The 20,315-nt window shown below is 38.0% G+C and overlaps 1 protein-coding gene across 3 annotated transcripts in view; it reads right to left on the minus strand.

The window, feature by feature from the left end:
* FBN2 (fibrillin 2) overlaps nt 1-20,315 on the minus strand; it is a 160,453-nt gene that overhangs the window by 79,791 nt on the left and 60,347 nt on the right. For all 3 annotated transcript variants that reach the window (XM_042866234.1, XM_042866233.1, XM_042866235.1), the window contains 8 exons: nt 15,374-15,493; nt 14,714-14,839; nt 13,961-14,083; nt 12,805-12,927; nt 8,918-9,070; nt 8,024-8,077; nt 2,750-2,875; nt 229-354 (listed from right to left, as the gene is read on the minus strand). In XM_042866234.1, the coding sequence (XP_042722168.1) occupies nt 229-354; nt 2,750-2,875; nt 8,024-8,077; nt 8,918-9,070; nt 12,805-12,927; nt 13,961-14,083; nt 14,714-14,839; nt 15,374-15,493 (951 nt within the window). The remainder of the gene's footprint in view (nt 1-228; nt 355-2,749; nt 2,876-8,023; nt 8,078-8,917; nt 9,071-12,804; nt 12,928-13,960; nt 14,084-14,713; nt 14,840-15,373; nt 15,494-20,315) is intronic.

Here is a 20,315-nt window from a genome sequence, read left to right on the forward strand (position 1 = left end):
AGCATTGAACTGATTACTTCCCTAGAAATCCATTGACAAGATCCAACACACTAAAAGTACTGCAGAAAAATTTTAAGAGGAATGCTTTATGCCATACCTTAGTACTCTCTTTTGCTCTTGTTCTTGTTTCCAGTCTGAATGTTTTTTAATCAGTTAGCTTTAATACTACGCAAGCAATAAAAGCAAATAAAATAAAGCAATAAGATTAACAATTTGTAGATTTCTCACCTTCACATGTGTCTGTCTCAGTGCTGAACACATAGCCCTTTGGACAAGTGCAGCTATAACTTCCAGGAGTGTTTCGACAGAGGCCATTATCACACAGCAGCCCATTCACTGAACATTCATCAATGTCTGTAACAGATGAATTAACATCAGTAAGATCAAATGCCACAAGATGCCTTAGTCTCTCTAACAAGCTCCTATTGCATTCTACAGCAACAATTAGGTTACCAGACGTGCTGTTTCCTATAATGACTACGCAGTGAAAAATGCCAATCCTTTCTTTTCAAAAATCTAAATCATTTTCAGATTCTTTTTTACCCAAGTTTTAAAGGTTTTCAATAGCAGTCTTTAAAAACAATTGATGGGTAGTCTTAAAACAATATTCCTGTGCTCCTAGAATGACCTTAATAATCTAACTGTATGACTATATAATCTTCAAATTATCAGCTTTCTTTCTTTTTTTTTCTTTAAAGATACATAAGTAAAGGCATGTTAGACTACTATTCTAATCCTCTTTTATAGTAAAAAAAAAAAAAAAGGATTTTGAAATCCATTAAATTAATATGTGTTTAAATATAAATTGAATAGTTCATGCATGGTAGACATCTTAGATTACATATACATACCACTAGAGCAGGTGTGTATCATATATCAGGAAAAAGAAGCTATGATTAAGACTAGGATAGGAAGCATACTGAATAAGAAAAACCCATAAATTAATATCAGCGCCTGATCTCCCTTTAGATTAAGCATAGCTATAAAAAAATCAATCAAACTTCATGTGCAAATTATTACTAAAATGTAAAAAGTCATAATTTTAAATGACTTTCCCTTAATTCCCAACACATTTCACAAACACTTAAGTTTATAAAAGGATAAACTGTGATAAGTCTGATGCCTTCTCCAGTTGCATTTCCTAAAGTTAAAATTGCAGCTGATTAACTCACTTTTTTAGAGAGTTTAAGTTTAAAATAAAGAAGAAAAAAAAGAAATACAATAAATACAATCTCGTGGCTCTTAATTCTCCAACAACATCACCAGATTTTGCAACCCATGCCTACGAATTCCATTAGACTTCAGGCCATGGAGCCTTAATTTCCCCAAATAATACATACAAAATTTAAGTTTTGCACCTGCAAGGAATCTCCTCAACTTACTGATCTTTAATCTGACCTCCTTTAATTTCAACTAATTAGAAGAGGATGGACTTGGAATTGAAGTTTTCCAAGGGAGCAGACTTTAATTTTGAACTTGTTGTCATATGCCCTTTTACTTAAACTATGAACGTTACAAAAGTATTATTTCTTAGGGTCTTGCAGTTAAACTTCAGATGGGGACTTCCATCTACTGTGACATGCAATGTGAAAACACAGAATAATGTGGCTCCTGATTATTTTAATTTCTCAGCTTATCTTAATTTGTATAATTAACTAAAGCATTTCAACTTTTAATTTGAAATTCATAAATTATTTTGTGCAAAAATGCTTCCTACTTTACGGTGTTGGCTCACAACATGAAAGGCAGATGTTGGCAGTATGGCTGTACCTTCCCAACAACATTGTTGCTGTGCAACAGATGGCAGTACAGACTAAATGGTGTCTGACATGAAAGTGTGGATGAAGCAAAAGTGTGTCACTGAATTCCTCTGTATGGAATAAAATGGCATCTCACTCTCACAATGAGGCAGTGGGTGGTGCCTTTCACCAGTGCTAACAGTGAAAATGGGTCACCTGTGCTTGTGCAGATCTTCACGAGTGTGGCATGCAGTCTTTTGATCCTCACTGGCAAAAATGCATAGCTAATGGTGGTGAAAACAGCGTTCTATAGGTGAGAACTTCCTCTATCAATTATTATTATTGTTTTCTTTGTATCTGTCGTAGTCTCCATGGAAATACATCAGAGGCATTACACTCAAGGCAACCAAAAAAAACTAGCGTTAGACTTGGACCTACTATCCAGTTATGACTTGGTAAATTGCAGGAGTGGTTAATTTTTCTCTCCTGAAAGCTTTCACAAGTTAGAATACTCTGCATGCATCAATTAACCATACTGTACTTGTGTAACCCAGGGACATCACAGATAGACCACCAGGTACTGTTCATTTTGGTAATGGTAGCCATATGTTACATTTTACTGCGCAAAACCATAACTTTCAATTCTTGCCAATTTATCTTCAAGTCTTGAAAGTGACACATTTTAGATTCTCTTGTATAACAGAATATCCATGCTCTTGAGAAAAACAAATCCAAGCCTGCAATGATATCTGATGCCTACACATCCGAGACAAACAGTACAACAAAAATAAAATAAAATCATCAAACACCTCTGCCAAATAACAGAAAAAGACAGAAGTAAAAATACTGGCTATGGAGTTACCAGGGAAGGTTGGATCAATAGAAATTTTTTGTTTTCACTGTAGCTGTAAGAACATATGTCTCCCTTGCAACCCATGTTCTATCAATTCAAATTATCATCAATGTGGTGATGAATTATTCAACATTTATAGCAAAATATAGAAACTTACCCACACAGTTCCTTCCAGATGGATCAGGCTCATAGCCACTGTTACAGTTACAACGATAGCTGCCACGTAGGTTTTCACAAATTCCATTTGAGCAAATGTCAGGATCCAATGCACACTCATTAATATCTGCAGAAGATAACATATTGGAAACAGAAGATATTGGAAAGTATAAAAAACCTGACTAAGTGATGCGGACAGAATCAAAATGAAGGGAGCATCTGACTCACTGGAGGTTGGGGCTGTTATTTAGAGCAAGGGTGCAGACAGGAAGGTGAAGGAAGCAATTATTCTCCTCTGTTCGGCACAGATGACAGCAAATCTGTGTTAAACAATGTGTTCAGTTTTGGGACTCTCAATCCAAGAAAGATACCAGCAGACTGGGGAGAATAACTCAAAGTGTTGCAAAGACTGTTAGAGGGGTGGAGCATATGATACATGAAAAGAGGCTGAATGAATTGGGTTTCTTTAGTGAGCAAGACCATGGTGACAGGGAGATACAATAGCAGTTCACTCATAATTAAGATCGTTCCTGCATGATGAATGCCCTGCATCCCTAAACTTCTCACTGGGTAGCAGGGCAGTAAATCCCCCCCCCAGTGTAAAGGCAGAGCAAGTCCAAGACTGCCTCATAAGACTGAATGTGTACAAGTCTATGGGGCCGGATGGCGTACATCCCAGGGTTCTGAAGGAGCTGGCTGATGTGGTTGCCGAGCTGCTCTCCATCATCTTTGAAAAGTTGTGGCTGTCAGGTGAGGTCCCAGATGACTGGAGGAAGAGTTACGTCACTCTCATTTGTAAGAAAGGGAGCAAGGAGGACCCAGGAACTACAGGCCAGTGAGTCTCATCTCTGTATCTGGGAAAATCATGGAACAGATCCACGTGGACAACACGCTTCATCACATGAGCATGTGATCCGAAACAGCCAGCACAGCTTCACCAGGGGAAGGTCATGCTTAACCAATCTGGTGGCCTTCTGTGATGGAGTGACGGCAATCGTGGACAAGGGAAAGGTGACTGATGTCATCTACCTGGACTTGATCAAGGCCTTTGACACGGTCCCCCACCACATCCTTATCTCCAAATTGGAGGGATGTGGATTTGATGGGTGGACCACCTGATGGATAAGAAATTGGTTGAAAGGCCGCAGACTGAGGGTGGTGATTAATCGTTCTGTGTCTAGGTGGAGGCTGGTAACAAGCAGTGTCCCTCAGGGGTCTGTCTTGGGACCAGTGCTCTTCAACATCTTTAACAATGATATCAATGTAGGGATGGAGTGCACCCTCAGCAAGTTTTCTGATGACACCAAGCTGAGCGGTGCAGTCGACACGGTTGAAGGAAGGGATGCCATTCAGAGGGACCTCAACAGACTCGAAAGGTGGACCCAGATGAATCTAATGAGGTTCAACACAGCAAAGTGCAAAGTTTTGCACTTGGGCTGGAGGAATTCCAAGCATTTATACAGACTGGAAGGAGCAGTCCTTGAGAGCAGCCCTGCAGAGAAGGACCTGGGGGTCTTGATAGATGAAGAGCTTAACATAAGCCGGCAGTGTGCTCTTGCAGCTCAAAAAGCAAATGGTATCCTGGGCTCCATCAGAAGAGGGGTGGCCAGCAGAGACAGGGAGGTGACTGTCCCCCTCTACTCTGCTCTTGTGAAGCCCCATCTGGAGTATTGCTTCCAAGCCTAGAGCCCCCAGTACAGAGACTTCTTGGAGAGGGTCCAGAGGAGGGCCACAAAGATGATCAGGGAGCTGGAGCACCCCCTCTAAGAAGGCAGGCTGAGGGAGCTGGGCTTGTTCAGCATGGAGAACAGAAGGCTGCAGGGTGACTTCATTGCAGCCTTTCAGTACCTAAAAGGAGCCTATAAACAGAAGGGGAGTCAACTCTTTGAAAGGGTTGATAAATGCACAACAGGAGGAAATGGTTTTAAGTTGAGGGAGGGGAGATTTAGGTTGGGTGACAGGGGGAAATTCTTTACAGAGAGAATGGTGAGGTGCTGGAACAGGCTGCCCAGAGAGGCTGTGGATGCCCCGACCCTAGAGGTGTTCAAGGCCAGATTAGATGAGGCCCTGGTCTAATATTAGCTGGTCTAGTATTAAATGGGGAGGTTGTGGTCCTGCATGTGGCAGAGGGTTGGAGATTATGATCTTTGAGGTCCCTTCCAACCCTGGCCATTCTGTGATTCTGTCCCAGAGAAGATGGAACAAACCTCTTCTCCAAGTTATACAATAAAAGCGCACGAGACAACAGTTAAAAACAGCTGGGGAAATTTTAACTGAATGCTAGGGAAAGAATTCTTCCCCACGAGAGCGGTTAAGCACTAGAGTAAGCTGCTCAGAGAGGCTGTGGGAATTCCATCCTTGGAGATCTTACAAATACAACCAGGCAAGTCCTTCAGAAACCTGATTCAACTTTGAAGTTAGCCCCGCTCTGAGCAGAATGCTAAAATGGATGACCTGTAGGCATGCTTTCCACCTTAAATCAATAAAATGACTACATGTTTGTAAGAATACCTTGATGCAAAATACCAAGCCTGTGCACTCAATGCCTGTGGTTTGAGGATATTAGGTAAGAAGATATAATTTATTAGGTGATATAAATACGTTTCCTAATACAGAACTAATGCATACATCAATACCACAGCATATTCAGGCCTATAGAAATCACAGTATTTATTGGAATTTTGAAATTTCTCTTGGATGGACAGAATAGGATGATGAATGAGATATATTCCCTATATTTACAGTCCCATATAGAATTTCTGCTGTAGTTGGAAAATTCCAGAATATTTATATGAACTATAAGAGCAGGAACAGGCTATTTTTAATATCTTTTTTTTACCTCTGAGGAAAAGAGGGGTTTTCAATACTAAGTTAAGTTATTTCTTCCCATACGGTAAGCCCATTACTTGAATAGTTCCCTTTCCAAACACTGGAAAAAACAGCAGGTATGCTGGTCTAGCTGTGACTTCATAAAAATATTGTTTTATATTTGTACAGTTCATTTTCTTATATAGGACATTTCCTCTCGAAACATAGTGCAGTTTAGATCAGGATATTCCTCATAATTTACATATACTCTGAAATGCATTTGGAAAATACTGTTCAGCCTGGAGACAAGAAGGCTCCAGGGAGACATGATAGCAGCTTTTCAGTATTTAAAGGAGGGCTATCAAAAGAAGGGGACAGACACTTTAGCAGGGGCTGCTGTGATAGGACAAGGGGAGATGGTTCAAAACTAAAAGAGTCGAGAGTTAGACTGAATGTAAGGAAAAGGTAGTGAGGCACTGGCACAGGTTGCCCAGAGATGTGGTGGATGCCGCATCCCTGGAGACATTCAAGGCCAGGCTGGACAGGGCTCTAAGCAACCTGATTGAGCTGCTGGTGCCCCTGTTCATTGCAAGAGAGTTGGCTACGTGACCTTTAAAGGTCTCTTCCAACTCAAGTAATTCTATGATTCTAAAAGTTATGCTATGCCTGGATTAAACTCAAAGATCTGAGATATCTGAACATTATTTAAGAAAGTATAAAGTAGTATAATATTTCAGCTTTATGTTTCCTTTAAAGCAGAAAGTTTTCTGTATCTTGCTGGCCTCATTTACATCTTGCAGGAAAACCACATTTCATGATTCTGTTTCTCCTTATAAAGTTAATAATAGAATCATAGAATATCCTGAGTTGGATGTGACCCAGAAGGATCATAGTGTCCAACTCCTCAAAGTTAATGCTTTTAGAAAGTCCTGTCCCTCCCTTTACTTTTTATGTTGAACCAGACAGTAAAATCTTTGCCCTCATCGGTGCATTCAGATTCCTCCCACAGGAAGATTTAAAGGTTTTGGGCTTGTTAACCACAAGCTGAATGCAAGCAGTAAGTATGTGGTGATGGATAGCAGCTTAATTAACAAGCTATGAATCAACTGAAAGTCATTCTATATGCCAAGACCTTCACTGGTAAAATATATTCCCATTCACTCTAGATAAGGATTCTCATTGCTTTTGATGAGGAAAACAATATAAATTAGCGACCAGATGCAGGATCAGTACTCCTCTCCTTCAGGACATAAAACTGGCAAACAATCTCCCACGGCGCAAACAGCAGTAGGAATAGCATCAAGAAAACTATGTATGAGCTCACATGCAAGATGTACAAAAAATACCAGTTTTATTCAGGTCCCCCAAGAGATTATGGTATTTAGCTTGCAGTTGATGGAGAGCTTAACTAGTCTTACATTTTTAGTGAGAAATTTCATTTTCCACATATCCAAAAGACTGTAAAGCCTCCTACAAGTAAATCCTAACAGTATGACAGCATTTGTACAAAATCATGATGCACTGCATTTATTTCTTCATGAGATATACAAACTACATATTTCACATTGCTTTTAAGTTTGGCAAGACATTACGAAATGAGCTCAAAAAGCAAGGATAAAATTGTGCACATGTAATTACTGAACCCTTCTAATACAGTGCTTTTTTTTTTTTTTTTGAAGTTATGTGACTTTTACGAGGTATCATGTTCCATTGGTCTCATTATGTTCCTTCTGAACTGAGTAAGAGTTTTAACATTGATGAGGATAAAAGCTATACAGATTAAATGCCTCGAAATATTACACGTACAGTATCTGGCTGCAACTTTATTAACTCATCAGGGAAGAACCTAGCAATAAAACCACTCTTTCTTCAACCTGTCCTATTTAACTGGAAGGTAAAGCACGTCTTGCCCTTCCTTCAGGTTTGGCTCAACTACTGCTTATAAAATTCCCCTCTCTGATGATAGAAAAAAGAAGCTACAACCTTACAAATTCCAGCAACAAATAAAATCTCTCATTCCAGGAACTACTAAGAGGACTTTTTTTTAGTAAGCTTCCTTCCAAGTACCTCATCAGAGAAATTATCTCTGGATCTGGAGTGAAGAACTGCTCCACTATTATTCCAAATGATAGAAAATCAGCTAAAAATTCAAGTGACCCCTGTCATTACCCAAATCAGAGGAACCTGTCTTGTATCCTAAAACTCACATAATGTCACATAATGAAAATCACATAACGAAATTAAAATGGACATGACTGTTTTTTTCTTGCTGGATTAAGATAACATCTACGATTGTAGGGAACTAATTCTGGCTCTTTCTTTAGATGGCATTTAGTTATTATGCTTTAATAATGAAAATGCTACAAGTAAAATATTAGTTTCATGCACGTTACAGAAAAATCTGCTTTTAAGTATACCATTTTTTCCCATCTCCAATCACATATACTAAATAAAATGTGCAACATACCTCGTCCATCCACGGTAATGCCTATTCCACTGCTACACAGGCCATGAAACTCCGCTATTCATTGCAGCAAGAGATGTTGGGGGAAATTAAAAAACAAAGTCATTTGCAGTGTTTCGCTTTTTTAATCCTAAAATAAATCCACTTGATTCTTTCTCAAAATAATTTTCTACAATTTAAGTAATAAAATGTCAGTGTTCACATGAGTTATAGATACCTTAGCTAGACATGATAGTAACATTCCACTCTGAACTTTTGCACATATTCAAATACAAAATTTGATAACAAGAATGAAACACTAGAGTGATTTCATTATAGTCTTGACAGTACTTCTCGCTCTGATATTACTTTCAACCACAATCCAGTTTTTCTTCCTCTAAAACAACATGGAATGGAATTACCATCCAAGACTTCTTATCTCAATTCTGTTTGCAAGAGTTCTTTTTTTTCAGTGTCCATGCTCATTTGAAGAACTAATTCCTATAAATTATAGATTTCTAAAGTGAATACAAGACTACGCTTAAACTAGATCTACTGAACTATGAAATGTAAAGATTTATCAGAGATGTCTGCTTATTCTCTTTACCTAATCATTATTTAGAGTAAACACTTAATTCAAGTATCCAGTTTCATTCATAGAACTCATGTTCCTTCTTTTTCAGTTTTGTCACACTCAGGGCAGCTCTGTAACTTGGTTTGCCTCAAATGTTACAATGCATAAAAACACTCAATACAGAATACCAGAGAGTTTGCTTTTCTTAAAAGGAGCAAACACTTTCAGTGTACAGTTCTATTAAGTAAACTGTTCGTTTTTCCTAAATGTATGAAGTAAATGAGCTCTCTGAATAAGATTAAAAAAAAAAAAAATACAGTAGCTGAAGAAATACAAAATTCTACCTGAGTTTTTAGCAGGGCAGGGGTGACATGGCTCTCCAAAACCATAGTCAGGATTGGCACAGCAACATTCAGATTTTGTCACAGCACCAGGGAAGGGACGAATGCATGCTCCTTTTTTGATACCTCCATAGCATGTGCTACGCATATGAGTATCTAACAAAGAGAAAGCAAATAAATATTTTATTTCTTTTGGCCCCCAGTGAAATGGATAGACACTATCTATGAAAGGGACCTGCAGGTATTGATGACAGTAAGCTCAGCAATTAGTCAGAATTTTAGGAAATTCTTTTAGACAGCTTTTAACATGTTTTGCTATTGCTGTTCATGCTGTTTTTTGTTTTTGTTTTGGGGTTTTTTTTGTTAGTTAGTTTGTTTTTTTGGACATTTCAGGGTCAGATGCCTTTTGCATAAATGTTTAAAGGATAATATGGGCTATCTTCCAGCAAGAGTGTCTGTGGACAGTCAACCTAAACATACAATTGAGAACAGCAGGATACAGAGTAAGCAGTCTTTAGTTTTTACTTTTACACTTCTGGAGAAACTTGCTAGAACTTCACACTTGCTAGAACTTCAGGTATCTACAGACTAGGCCAGAGCATGGCTTTAATTATATTCCTTGTCGAACTTCCAGTAGAACTATGATACGCTGAGGTCTGAACATGAGTCCCAATTCACTTAAAGAGGATCCGAGGGAATGCAGATAGATGCCTTAAACATGTCCTGAAAACAACAAAGAAATCTGCACGAAAAATATAACAGCGCCAATTCCAACAAGAACTGGCAATTTCTTATATGTCCTTCCAGCTCTTAGCTGTAAGCTGGCTCCTTCAACACGGCATTGCCTGTACATAAAATGTTGTCCATGGCCTCCCACAGGACAAGCAGTGCTGGAGCACAGCTAAATGCAGCCCAGATTTCAAGGCTCATTCCTTGCCAAGAGCCTAGGTGAAGCCAGTACAATTCACTTGCATTTGACAGCAGGAAAAGATTTTTATGCTTGACAACAATAAAGTATCATTGCACAAGAAAAGTCTGCTTATGTACCCAGCAAAATAGTTAGTCGCACCACGTCCTTTTCCTCCATGTCTAGAAAGTCCAGATGTCAATCTGTTCACACTCTGCTATGAATAAAAGAGCTTTGATCACTGTTCTCTCACAGAAGTGAAGGTTTTCCCCTAGTTATGTGTCCAGGAGAGAATGAAGAAGCAATTCAAGAGAAGGAAACGCCTGGAGGAGAAATTTTCAGTGGGAGAAAAGATTGGAAATTATGGAAGAAGTACTTTATTGGAAGGTCGTCAAAGATGTGAAGGTGGAAAGCAGCTGAAGGAAGCTACAGATGTCATATATTAGGAGGAAGCTTTTTCAACAAAGTTTTTATAAAAGAAGAACAGGCAACCTGATGGAGAATTTCTTCACAAATTGTAGGAAAACAGTCTAATCTACACTGACACTGATTCACAAAGCCCACAAAGAAGGACTAAATAAGCTCATTCTTCAAGAATCTAAAATACTGTGACAGGAAAAATGCTCTCCCAGGGCTGTGCTTCCCATGCTCCATCTGCACATCAGCTGCTTGAGGCACCTTGCTAAGCTGAAGTTTGCCATGTCACAATAGTTCTGACCACACACCTCACTGATGAACCTGCTCTGCTCCCTAAATAGTTTGATCAGCCTTGGGCTATTAATTTCAGAATGCTGGGGAACTTATTTTATGCCCTGAACCATGTCCTAGCATTGGTGCTTTTGTAACCACGTGCTTGTCTCTGGGATTTTATTCCATATTTTTCCGGAGAATGGTCTTGGAAGACCATTTATAGACTCTCAAATTCTGTAATGAAGCACTTCAGCAGCTGGAAATATTAACACCACTGTATTTGTGGTCAGGGTCTGGTGGACCAGTGATTGACCTATTCTCAGTGAAAGCCACTGCACTTATCCAGATGTCTTAGAAGGATGAATCATGCAATGCTCACGACAGGCACTGCAAAATAACCAGACTAAAACTAAACTTAGCTATTTTGTCCTGGATGGCTGTATTTGGGCAGAGATGTGAAATGCAGACTGAATCATAACCAGAAGTACCTCAGCAGAGAACAAACAACATTGTACAAAGCTACAGCCACAGGTCAGTGCAAGTTCTGAGATGACACACATACACACAGAGCCAGCAGAGGTATCTTAGCATGAAGTTGCAGTTGAAAGTATAGCCAAATTCTAGATGTGTGCAAATACTACCTTGGCTCTGAGTAGTTATCTAACTGTTCCTTTTCCAAGCATTTGTTCTCCTTTACTGTTCTTTTTTTTTTTTCCTAAACTTGAATAACATTTTGTGGTTAACTCTAAAATATTTATTAATGTTAAATAAAAGAACACTTTACTCCTTTATTCTATGAATAATCCCATCAGAATCGATGTTACTATTCAAAAGTAAAATAACACTTAAATTTGAAGTGAGACTATAGCTTTTATTTTTAAAGTCATTATTGTTCCAATAATTGCCTAGCACGTTTGTAGGATTACTGCTAGAAGGATGCTGCTCCATGTAACTTACTAACTTTTGGATTATAAACGCCCTTAATACAAATACTTTTCCAGCAGCCAGGTTGTCTTGTAATAAATAAGACAGAATAGCCAGAGAATTCCTGTAGCTAACACAGCATGTGTAAATATATACATACACACAAAATTCTGAACAGCAAACTGGCTCTGAAATTCCATTCTGAAGGTCATGTATAAGGACATCTTTGTTACGCACTATTGGAAATTTCCTCTTTTATTTTAGACCTGGAATAATTACATCATCTTTTTAAAGAGAATTTTCCAAATAAATCATGATTCTGCCTTATGATTTTTCCCATATTAAGGATATTTCCTGTTGAAAATTTAAGCTTTTATGGTAAACCCTAAAGCTATGATATGTGGAATTAAACACTTTCAAATAAAACATATTGTTCACAGGTGACAGCCAATTTGTGAAGCGTTTCACTGCTAGAACTGTGGCAACGTTAGGTAAATGGGAACACAGAACTGATTCTTTGCAGCTGTATCACTGACAAGGGTGAAGATGAGGCCAACTTGGACCATGAAAAAGGTACTGAACAGCTTGTACTCAAATCTGGTTTTGCTGCTGTGTCATATGCAGTGAAATTCCTATATTAAAAACAGTACACAAAGCTTCTTCTCATTCTTACATCTTTTCACTGCTTTTCTCCAAACCTTTAATAAACTAGAAGAAAACAAACAACCTGACCAGAGAACAATCCTTGTTTTTGTTGGTTCAATTTTTAGTACAGTTTTGCTTACTAAAAAATCTCATTAGTTTAAAATAACAAATACTTGCATTCCAGCTGAATCTAAGAAACTGCTTTTTATTAAGATCAGAAGAGTAACAGGTAAACAAGAGGTGGCACCAGCCTGATTCCACAAAGAAATGTAAGCTTCTTGACTTTTAACATTGGCTTTATGTGATAGAATTCCTAATAATCAGCAATAAAGATTTGATTTCACAGAACCTATTCATCTAATTTTTGCTCCTTCTCTTGCTAAAGCTTTATCTTTTTTAACACTATGGTAGGGGGAGAATGTTTCCAGGTTAGAGAAAGATAAGAAAACAGGAGTGCAAAAATATCAGTGCCCCACAGTAGATGCACTTCCTTTTGGGAACTGAAGTAGAAGTTGTGCAGCTGAATATAATTCTGAATGTATATACATATGTACACACCTGGAAACAAACATATAACAGAGCAAAACAAAAAAGGTCAATTTTATTTAAGAAAAAGACCTCCTTGGTTTATTTTAATTCTACAGCTGATGACAACATGTCCCAGAAGGATATCATATAATGCGTCAGTCCCCTTACTTTTCAATTAAAAAAAAGTCTCACTCACCTACACACACACGACCATCAACTCCAACAGCCAAGCCAGGCGGACATTCGCATCGAAAGGATCCTTCAGTATTTATACAATGACCATTCATGCAAATTCCCGATGTCTGACATTCATCAATGTCTATCAGGAGGAAACACAATTCAACAACATATTTGCTGTTTAAGCAGGTTTACAAATAGTGTTTTTAGAACACCACCTATTGTCTGTTTGATAGCAGATGAATCACTGAGACATGCTAGGTTTGTTTCTAATAAAATCTCAGCTAGGAATCATACTACGTAATCAGAATTCCAGCTGTGCACTAAAATGTCAGAAAAAAACTTTATGGAACAGCAAGGTAGTTCAGATTGAGCAAAATTAGTGATAAATGTTGCCCTTTGTTCATCTTCTGACAAAAGAAGCTCACAGAATATCCGTATGATACTGAACTTTAACTTCAAATAATTTTTAATGGTTGTGAATTTCTAAGTGAATAGCCCAGCCATATACGCACATTAAGAAAAACACAAATAATATAAACAGTCCAACTTCAAGGCAGAAAAGCTAATGTATTTACATGATTTTCTACCTCCTAGAAATGCCTCACACTCAAACCTACTTCTACTAGCTGCAACAGGCATTTTCCAATACTTGAACAGAAACTAAATCAGGCTCTGTTCCTAAACCATTTCATGCAGTGTTTCCACAATCTCATATAAAAAGGATTCTAACTGTATTTACCAAATATGATGTCCTAAATTTTGAATTGCTAGAATAGTGGGACAGAAGGAATATTCGAGTATGTTCAAAATAAAACATTTTAACCATTTTAAACTTCCTGTATTCTACTAATTCTACCATTTCATAAAAGGGCTGCACATTTTGCTGCATTTGAAATGATTCCAAGATGTTTCAACCTAATTTATCATCTGTTGCAGTACTTTGTAATAGTGCTAAATAATTCAGTTATTTCAAAAGAAAATTTAAGAATGTAAATTAAAGAACTATTTTCAGGAAGCGTAAGACATCCTCAGTAACAAATTAGTAAGGTACTAGTATGATATCAAATCAATCTGATGAGATTGCCATATTTGCACGAATGAAAATGCAGGAAATAATAATAAATGCTGTTTTAGTCAAAACTCTCTCACTGTTACTCCACAGTTGTACATACCAGTACAGTACCGCCCATTTGGAGACAGAACAAATCCTGGTTTGCAGATGCATTTAAAACTCCCATCCTCATTTATGCACATCCCATTTAAACACATGTTTGTAGTTGTACACTCATCATGGTCTGCAAAGCATTGCAAAGAGAATTGTTTATACCTCTTCACCTCCAAAATATGACACAGTGTGAATAAGCAGTCATAAGAGATGTGACAGACTCCTTCACTTTAAGATTACATTTCTCTTTTAACTGATGAAACATCTGAAGTTTTCAATCTACAGACAAAGCAGCAGATGTGTACACCATTATAATCAGTTGTTTTGTGTGTTTCAGCAGACTGTGCATGGAATAATAATGCACAGTCTTTATTATGTGAAAGCTTCAATCACCTGTTCTAATTAAAAGCTTGCTGCAAACTGCTTTTTATCTTGGAAGATTTTTTGATGCAGAACAGCTAATATAAAAACAGTGATTTCTTCATCAATGCTGATATACAAAGTGCTTACTGTGAAGCTTTAGGCAAAAATGCTATTGCTGGCACTGAACTACCCGTGTCTCCTGAGATGTAGCTTTGAAAACAAAAATGACATCAACTGTTATTTGAAAGCACACTGTTTCATACAATGTCTATTTGATCACAGAGGATTAAGTTCACATCAGGTCATGTCTTATTTCACAAAAGGTAAAGAACACTATGAAGTACAATTTCTACAATCACCAGACCAGTGCATGCCATATATGAAGATGAGTTCTTACCCACACAGTTTTTTCCATCTGTAGTCAATTCAAATCCAGCATTGCAAATACACTGAAAACTTCCATCAGTGTTTACACATCGGCCATTTTTACAAAGGACACCATTCTGGATGCACTCATCTATATCTGAGGGGGAGGGAAAAAAAAAACACAAACAGGGAAAAGGTACCATAAAATAAAAATGCATACAGTGATGATAATTCCATTGAAAAATGCAGGGATGTTGCTTAAATATTACTTTGAAAAAAATAATAAATAGTTAAGAATTTGCTCTCTTTTCATTGGAGATACAAAAAAATAGTATCTTGCAAACTTGTACAATAAACTTATGGCAGTGGTGCTCAACAATTACAAATTGAAAGCACCTCTAAAAACCTGTCCAAATATTCATCTGCTTCCATACATAAATGCACACTTGCACAATAATAGTCCATTTCCTAATTTTTTGTAGAATTCTTGTTTAGAATGGACTGGTCAAATACTAGGTATTCCAGCATAATGGAATAACATCATCAGTGAAATGGCAGCCCAGAATAAGGATTCTAATTAACACAAAGTCTATTGGAATTTACTGAAATAGCACTAGCAACTACATTGAACATAATCTGACAGGAGACAGAACATCTGCGATATCAGTAGACATGAAGCCAATTTTCTTACCAATGCAAGCTTGTTTGGTAGGAGTTCTCTGGAAACCCGCATGGCACTTGCAGTAATATGAACCAGGTGTGTTGACACAATCTCCATTAGAGCATGGGTTGGACGTGCACTCATCAACATCTGTTGGCAGCACAGGGGAACATCAGTCAAAACACCATGTACACATCTTATTTTTCAAGCCTAGAAGCTTCTAAGTGAAAAAGACAGCAAACTGTCAAATCTTGAAACTTAAAACTTGTTCATGATACAAAATCATGACTTTCCTAAGAACACACAGTTCTCACAGCAAACTAGCCTGATATTTTCAAGAAACAGTGTCACTGCATCACAGTATGTGACAGTTGCCAGGTTAAAGCAACCCTTTAGTCAGCAGAGTCTCTTTTAACTGAATAACAACTTGTTCTTTAGAACATAACCAGCACTAATCAAAGAAGGCACTTAAAAAGCATGTTTTTACATTTCAGTAGTGCTGCTTTTACCCTACTTCTTCTCTAGAATGCACCTTATTTTCCTCTTCAAAAGCTTTCAGTTTTTTGGAGCAACCGGTAATATAACCAGAAATACACTTCAACCAGTTTAAATTTTAGGTAACCGATCAGAAATTACTCCCATCTCACACAGGGCTCTGAAAACTTATTGCCTTTCAAGAACCCTTCTCAGGTTTGATTCCCAATGGCTTTCTATGAACCAATTGTGACTCTAGACTGAGAAAGTTATTCCTAGCTCCAAAACCACATTGTTTGTTCCTCCTCATTATGGTTTCTGAAGTCCTCCACAAGCTCCCACCATTATCAGTTCTAGTTTTAAAACTTAAATCATTATATCTTGAAAATAATAGCACTGAATTAGAGATTAAACTCACAAAACGTATTTTTTTCCAACACAGGCCATTCTATGACTCTATGATTTTCACTTACTGTTAAATAAATGCATACTTCTTTAAAGTGCTGTAACATGAATAGCTAGATTATACATGTGCCAATTAACATAAACAACATCACACAATTCACAGGATTTAGTGTGTATACAGTTAAAACCAGTGGCATCAATATACAACTCAGTAAGATCTAGGACTACCAAATCAATGATTTTGTGAGCTGGCTTACAATATTCCTGGTGTTTAGATATAACCAGATTGTTTTGGGTAAACAGTTAAGTAAACGGAGGTAAAACAAATGGAAGAATCAAATACCTTCTTTTACACATATTTAGCCTATTCCTTTTTGCATAGGCACCACTCCAGTAAAATCACAAGAATGAAGCAAAGTAAAGAAAAGAGAAATTCAGAATGTTAAATACAATTTAGAAGACAAAACATATCAGCTTTTTACATTGCAAAAAAAGTATGTCTGTGTAGTTATAGCAGCTTCCTCTCCTCAGGCTTCTCCACAGTGCCTGTTTGTTGGGATGCTTCTCGTCTTGAGTAGATATATTTCCCCAGTGCTCAGCCAGTTTGGGAACAAAGGAGATCTGAGCATGACTCTATCAGAGCAAAGTTCTCAGCTACCAAAAAGATGTCAAAGTCTAAATCATATTTTCACATTAACATCTTGCCAAACACTGTAATTCAAATGAATTTACTGTATATTTATGTTGCTTTAGGATAGGAGAGGACAGAGGAAACTTACAAATAATAGATAAGGCACTCTTCTATACTGTTTAGTTTTCCTACAGAGATTAGCATTTATGGCATATTATAAGCCAATTAGCTTAATCTGTTAAAGAAATGTTCATGTTATAAGTGGATCTCACTGTAAATTAATTTATAAATTCTACAGCAAGAATGCAATGCTCCTCTTTGAAATAGCTGACATAAGCTTTGAAAATCCCTGAGAAGCCTTGTGCGTGAGATGATTTTCCCATAAAACATTCATTTTAAGTTCCTCTTATTTTTATAAGCTGTTGGTAAAAAAGGGAAATAGCAAATATATGTTAATATAAAGAAGTTGTTGGCTTTGAGTTTGTATTGCAAACATGCATATTCAAGCACTGTAAACAGGAAGCAGATGAGACAGATATTTAGCCCATTTCATTCTATCCCCCTGCGCACCTCTTTTCAGTGACAAATATTTCTTTTTCATCACTTACATCACAATTATACGCCTTTCTCAGGGTTTCACCTGTAACACTTGTCAGAAGAGACAAAATGGAACTTCGAAAACTCACTTAAGACTTACTGTGATGAGTGTGAAGATCCATTATAAAATTTAAAACACAGAAGTCTAGTTGTCTGGTAATACAAATTGCAACAGACCACAGCTATTTGATTACTGCCACTTTCAATGTACTTACAGTTTTATATAGGGTTTTTATCAACAAAATTAATTAAATGTAGCAGTATTACATACATGTACCAATTTGAAAAAATGACTTTCAGTGTGAGATCACTTAGCACTGCTATTGGTCCTTAAGCTTCATCAGGTAACATTCCATCATGAGAGATGCATAATGCAAGTTTAAGTCAAAGTGCAGTATGTAACTTCCAGTACTTAAAGAGATCCTATCAGCAAACAGCGAGTTGATTTTTCACATGGTCTCATAGTGATAGGAGAAGAGGGGAAGGGACCTTCCTAAAGGAAGGTTGATTTAAGTTAATCGTTAGAAGGAAATTAATTACTCAGAGGGCAGTGAGGCCCTGGCACAGCTGCCCAGAGAAGCTGTGGTGCCCCTTCCCTGTAGGCACCTGTAGGTCAGGTTGGATGGGGCCCTGGGCAGCTGAGCTGGTGGGAGGCAGCCCTGCCCACAGCAGGGGCTGGGTGGGCTTTAAGGACCCTTTCAGCCCAAGCCATTCTATGATGTGATACGATATGATTATGTTTTGATTTGCCAGAATACCTTTGAAATAATGATTTTCTTTTCTTTAAACAAAAATGTTTAATAACTTCTGGCTTCTTAATTTACTGTATGGGGAGTAGGCAGCCAGAGAGAGCAGCACAGAAGCAGAGATCATTTATATACCATTAACCCTACTTTACTTTGTGAAATTCAAATGTTATCAATACCTCAAGTCGTGTTATTTCAGTACGAGAAAAGTACTTAATTTAGACTGAAGCAACCCTCTAATATGAGTTAATACATATCAATACACACATGCAGTTAATTTCTTGTCTAAAGTTCCAAGACAACTTTACGTGATTCACAGCAACTAATATTCACAAACCAGCACTTCAATGTGGCACTTAATACACTCTTACTACTTCTTTGTAATGCCATTAGAAAGTAACAGTGAAACAAAGCTGTGTTATCGAGATAAATATTCATAAAGTTCACCATCTCGTACAAGGTCTCCCAAATATAAGCAGCTCCTTAAACTACAAGCCACTGAAAAGTCAAAATAATTAGCAATGATTAGTTCAGATTATTTAAGTATGCTAGCTTTCAGGAGATACTTAGACCCTTCCAAAATAGTTTCCCAAGAGTCAAGGCTCACCACAGTCTGGAGATAACTGATTACAGTGACACAAAATTAATTGCTGTCAACAAATGGCAAGAATTCTAAACACAATGGAAACAAAGTATATCCAGGCAAAGCAGACTTAGACCGACATTCCTATTCCTCAACTACAATGCACTTACCCTTACTGTGGCCCAAGAATGTAGCAAGAGAATAAATCCCTATTATTTCTCAGCCAGATAAGTGTTCTATAAAACTTTTGCCAAAGAGAAAAAAGCTGATAAAAGTTGGGTTTGCTATATATATCACAGATGACAATTTAGAAGATGAACCTTAACACTCTCCAAGCACACAAAAAAAACAGAGAAAGGTACTAAACTACTTTCCTTAGTCCAGCAGCTCCGTGTCTTCTTGCACTGGGAGACTTCAAAATGCATATTTCTCCAGTTTAGAGATGAGGATGTGGTGTGGGACCACATGAAAGAACTTGCACAAGGTCCAAGCAGAAGACATCAGTTGCCTTTCCTTTGTCCACCAATGCCATCAGTCCATCACAGAAAGCTACCAGACTACCAGGCACAGTCTGCCCTTAGTGAAGCCATGCTGGCTGTCTCAGATCACCTGCTCATCCCTCATGTGCCCTGACAAATGTTCTGGAAGGTACATCTCTTCTAACCAACGTACCTGTAGAATCCCTTCTTACACTCCTTGCCAAGTTCAGTTCTGTGCCTGCCCCATCTTCCCCTGCCTCTAGTAGAGCCCCAGCACCATCTTTTTTGTTTCCTAATTTCAACCCACAAGCTCTCTCAGTCTGTTCGTGGCTGTTTCTCAGAGGACAGAGGGCAACTCCTCCAACCCCTCTTGCTAGGCCTATCCCTTTTAGAAAGTTTGTAGCCCTCAATCGTAGTATTCCAGTTGTGAAATTTGTCCCTCCATGATTCTGTGGTAGCAACTAGGTCACAGTTTTCTAACTGCACCACAGTTTCCACCTCCTTCCGCATATTTCCCATGCTGCATGCACTTGTGTACAACCACTTCAGCTGGGATACCAGCAGCATTATTTCCTTGAAGGAAACTCCCAAAATCCTCTGGGACAAATCTGAGTTTACCCTGTTTGTTTCCTCAAGTGACTGTGTTCCCTGGCTCTTCCCTTGCCACTCAGCAGCACAACTCTTTTCCGTCTCAAATCCAGTTTATAGCCCTGCTGCTGAGCCTCGTCAGCTTGCTGACAGTGTATTACTGCCTCTCCTGTTCAGTTATGTCCCGTGTAACATCAACATGCCTGATCTACCAAGGATGCATCCAAGATCTTAGCATTCACAACCTTTAGTGTGGTGACATCCATGTAGCCACATATTCACATTCCACTCTCTTTCTTCTGCTCAGGTCCCAGTTTCCAACTGGGATGATTAAGAAGAGCACTTCCTGTGTTCCTGATCCCTTCAACATCCTCCCAGGGGACATATCAAATTGGCATGGGAAAGGAAAACAGTGACATCAGTAACAAACAGGGGCATCCAATGTAAATTACTATTCAACTCTTGTCCC

Source organism: Lagopus leucura, unplaced genomic scaffold (assembly GCF_019238085.1).
Source record: "Lagopus leucura isolate 7727_CA_CO unplaced genomic scaffold, USGS_WTPT01 Super-Scaffold_810, whole genome shotgun sequence".
NCBI classification, from domain to species: domain Eukaryota; kingdom Metazoa; phylum Chordata; class Aves; order Galliformes; family Phasianidae; genus Lagopus; species Lagopus leucura.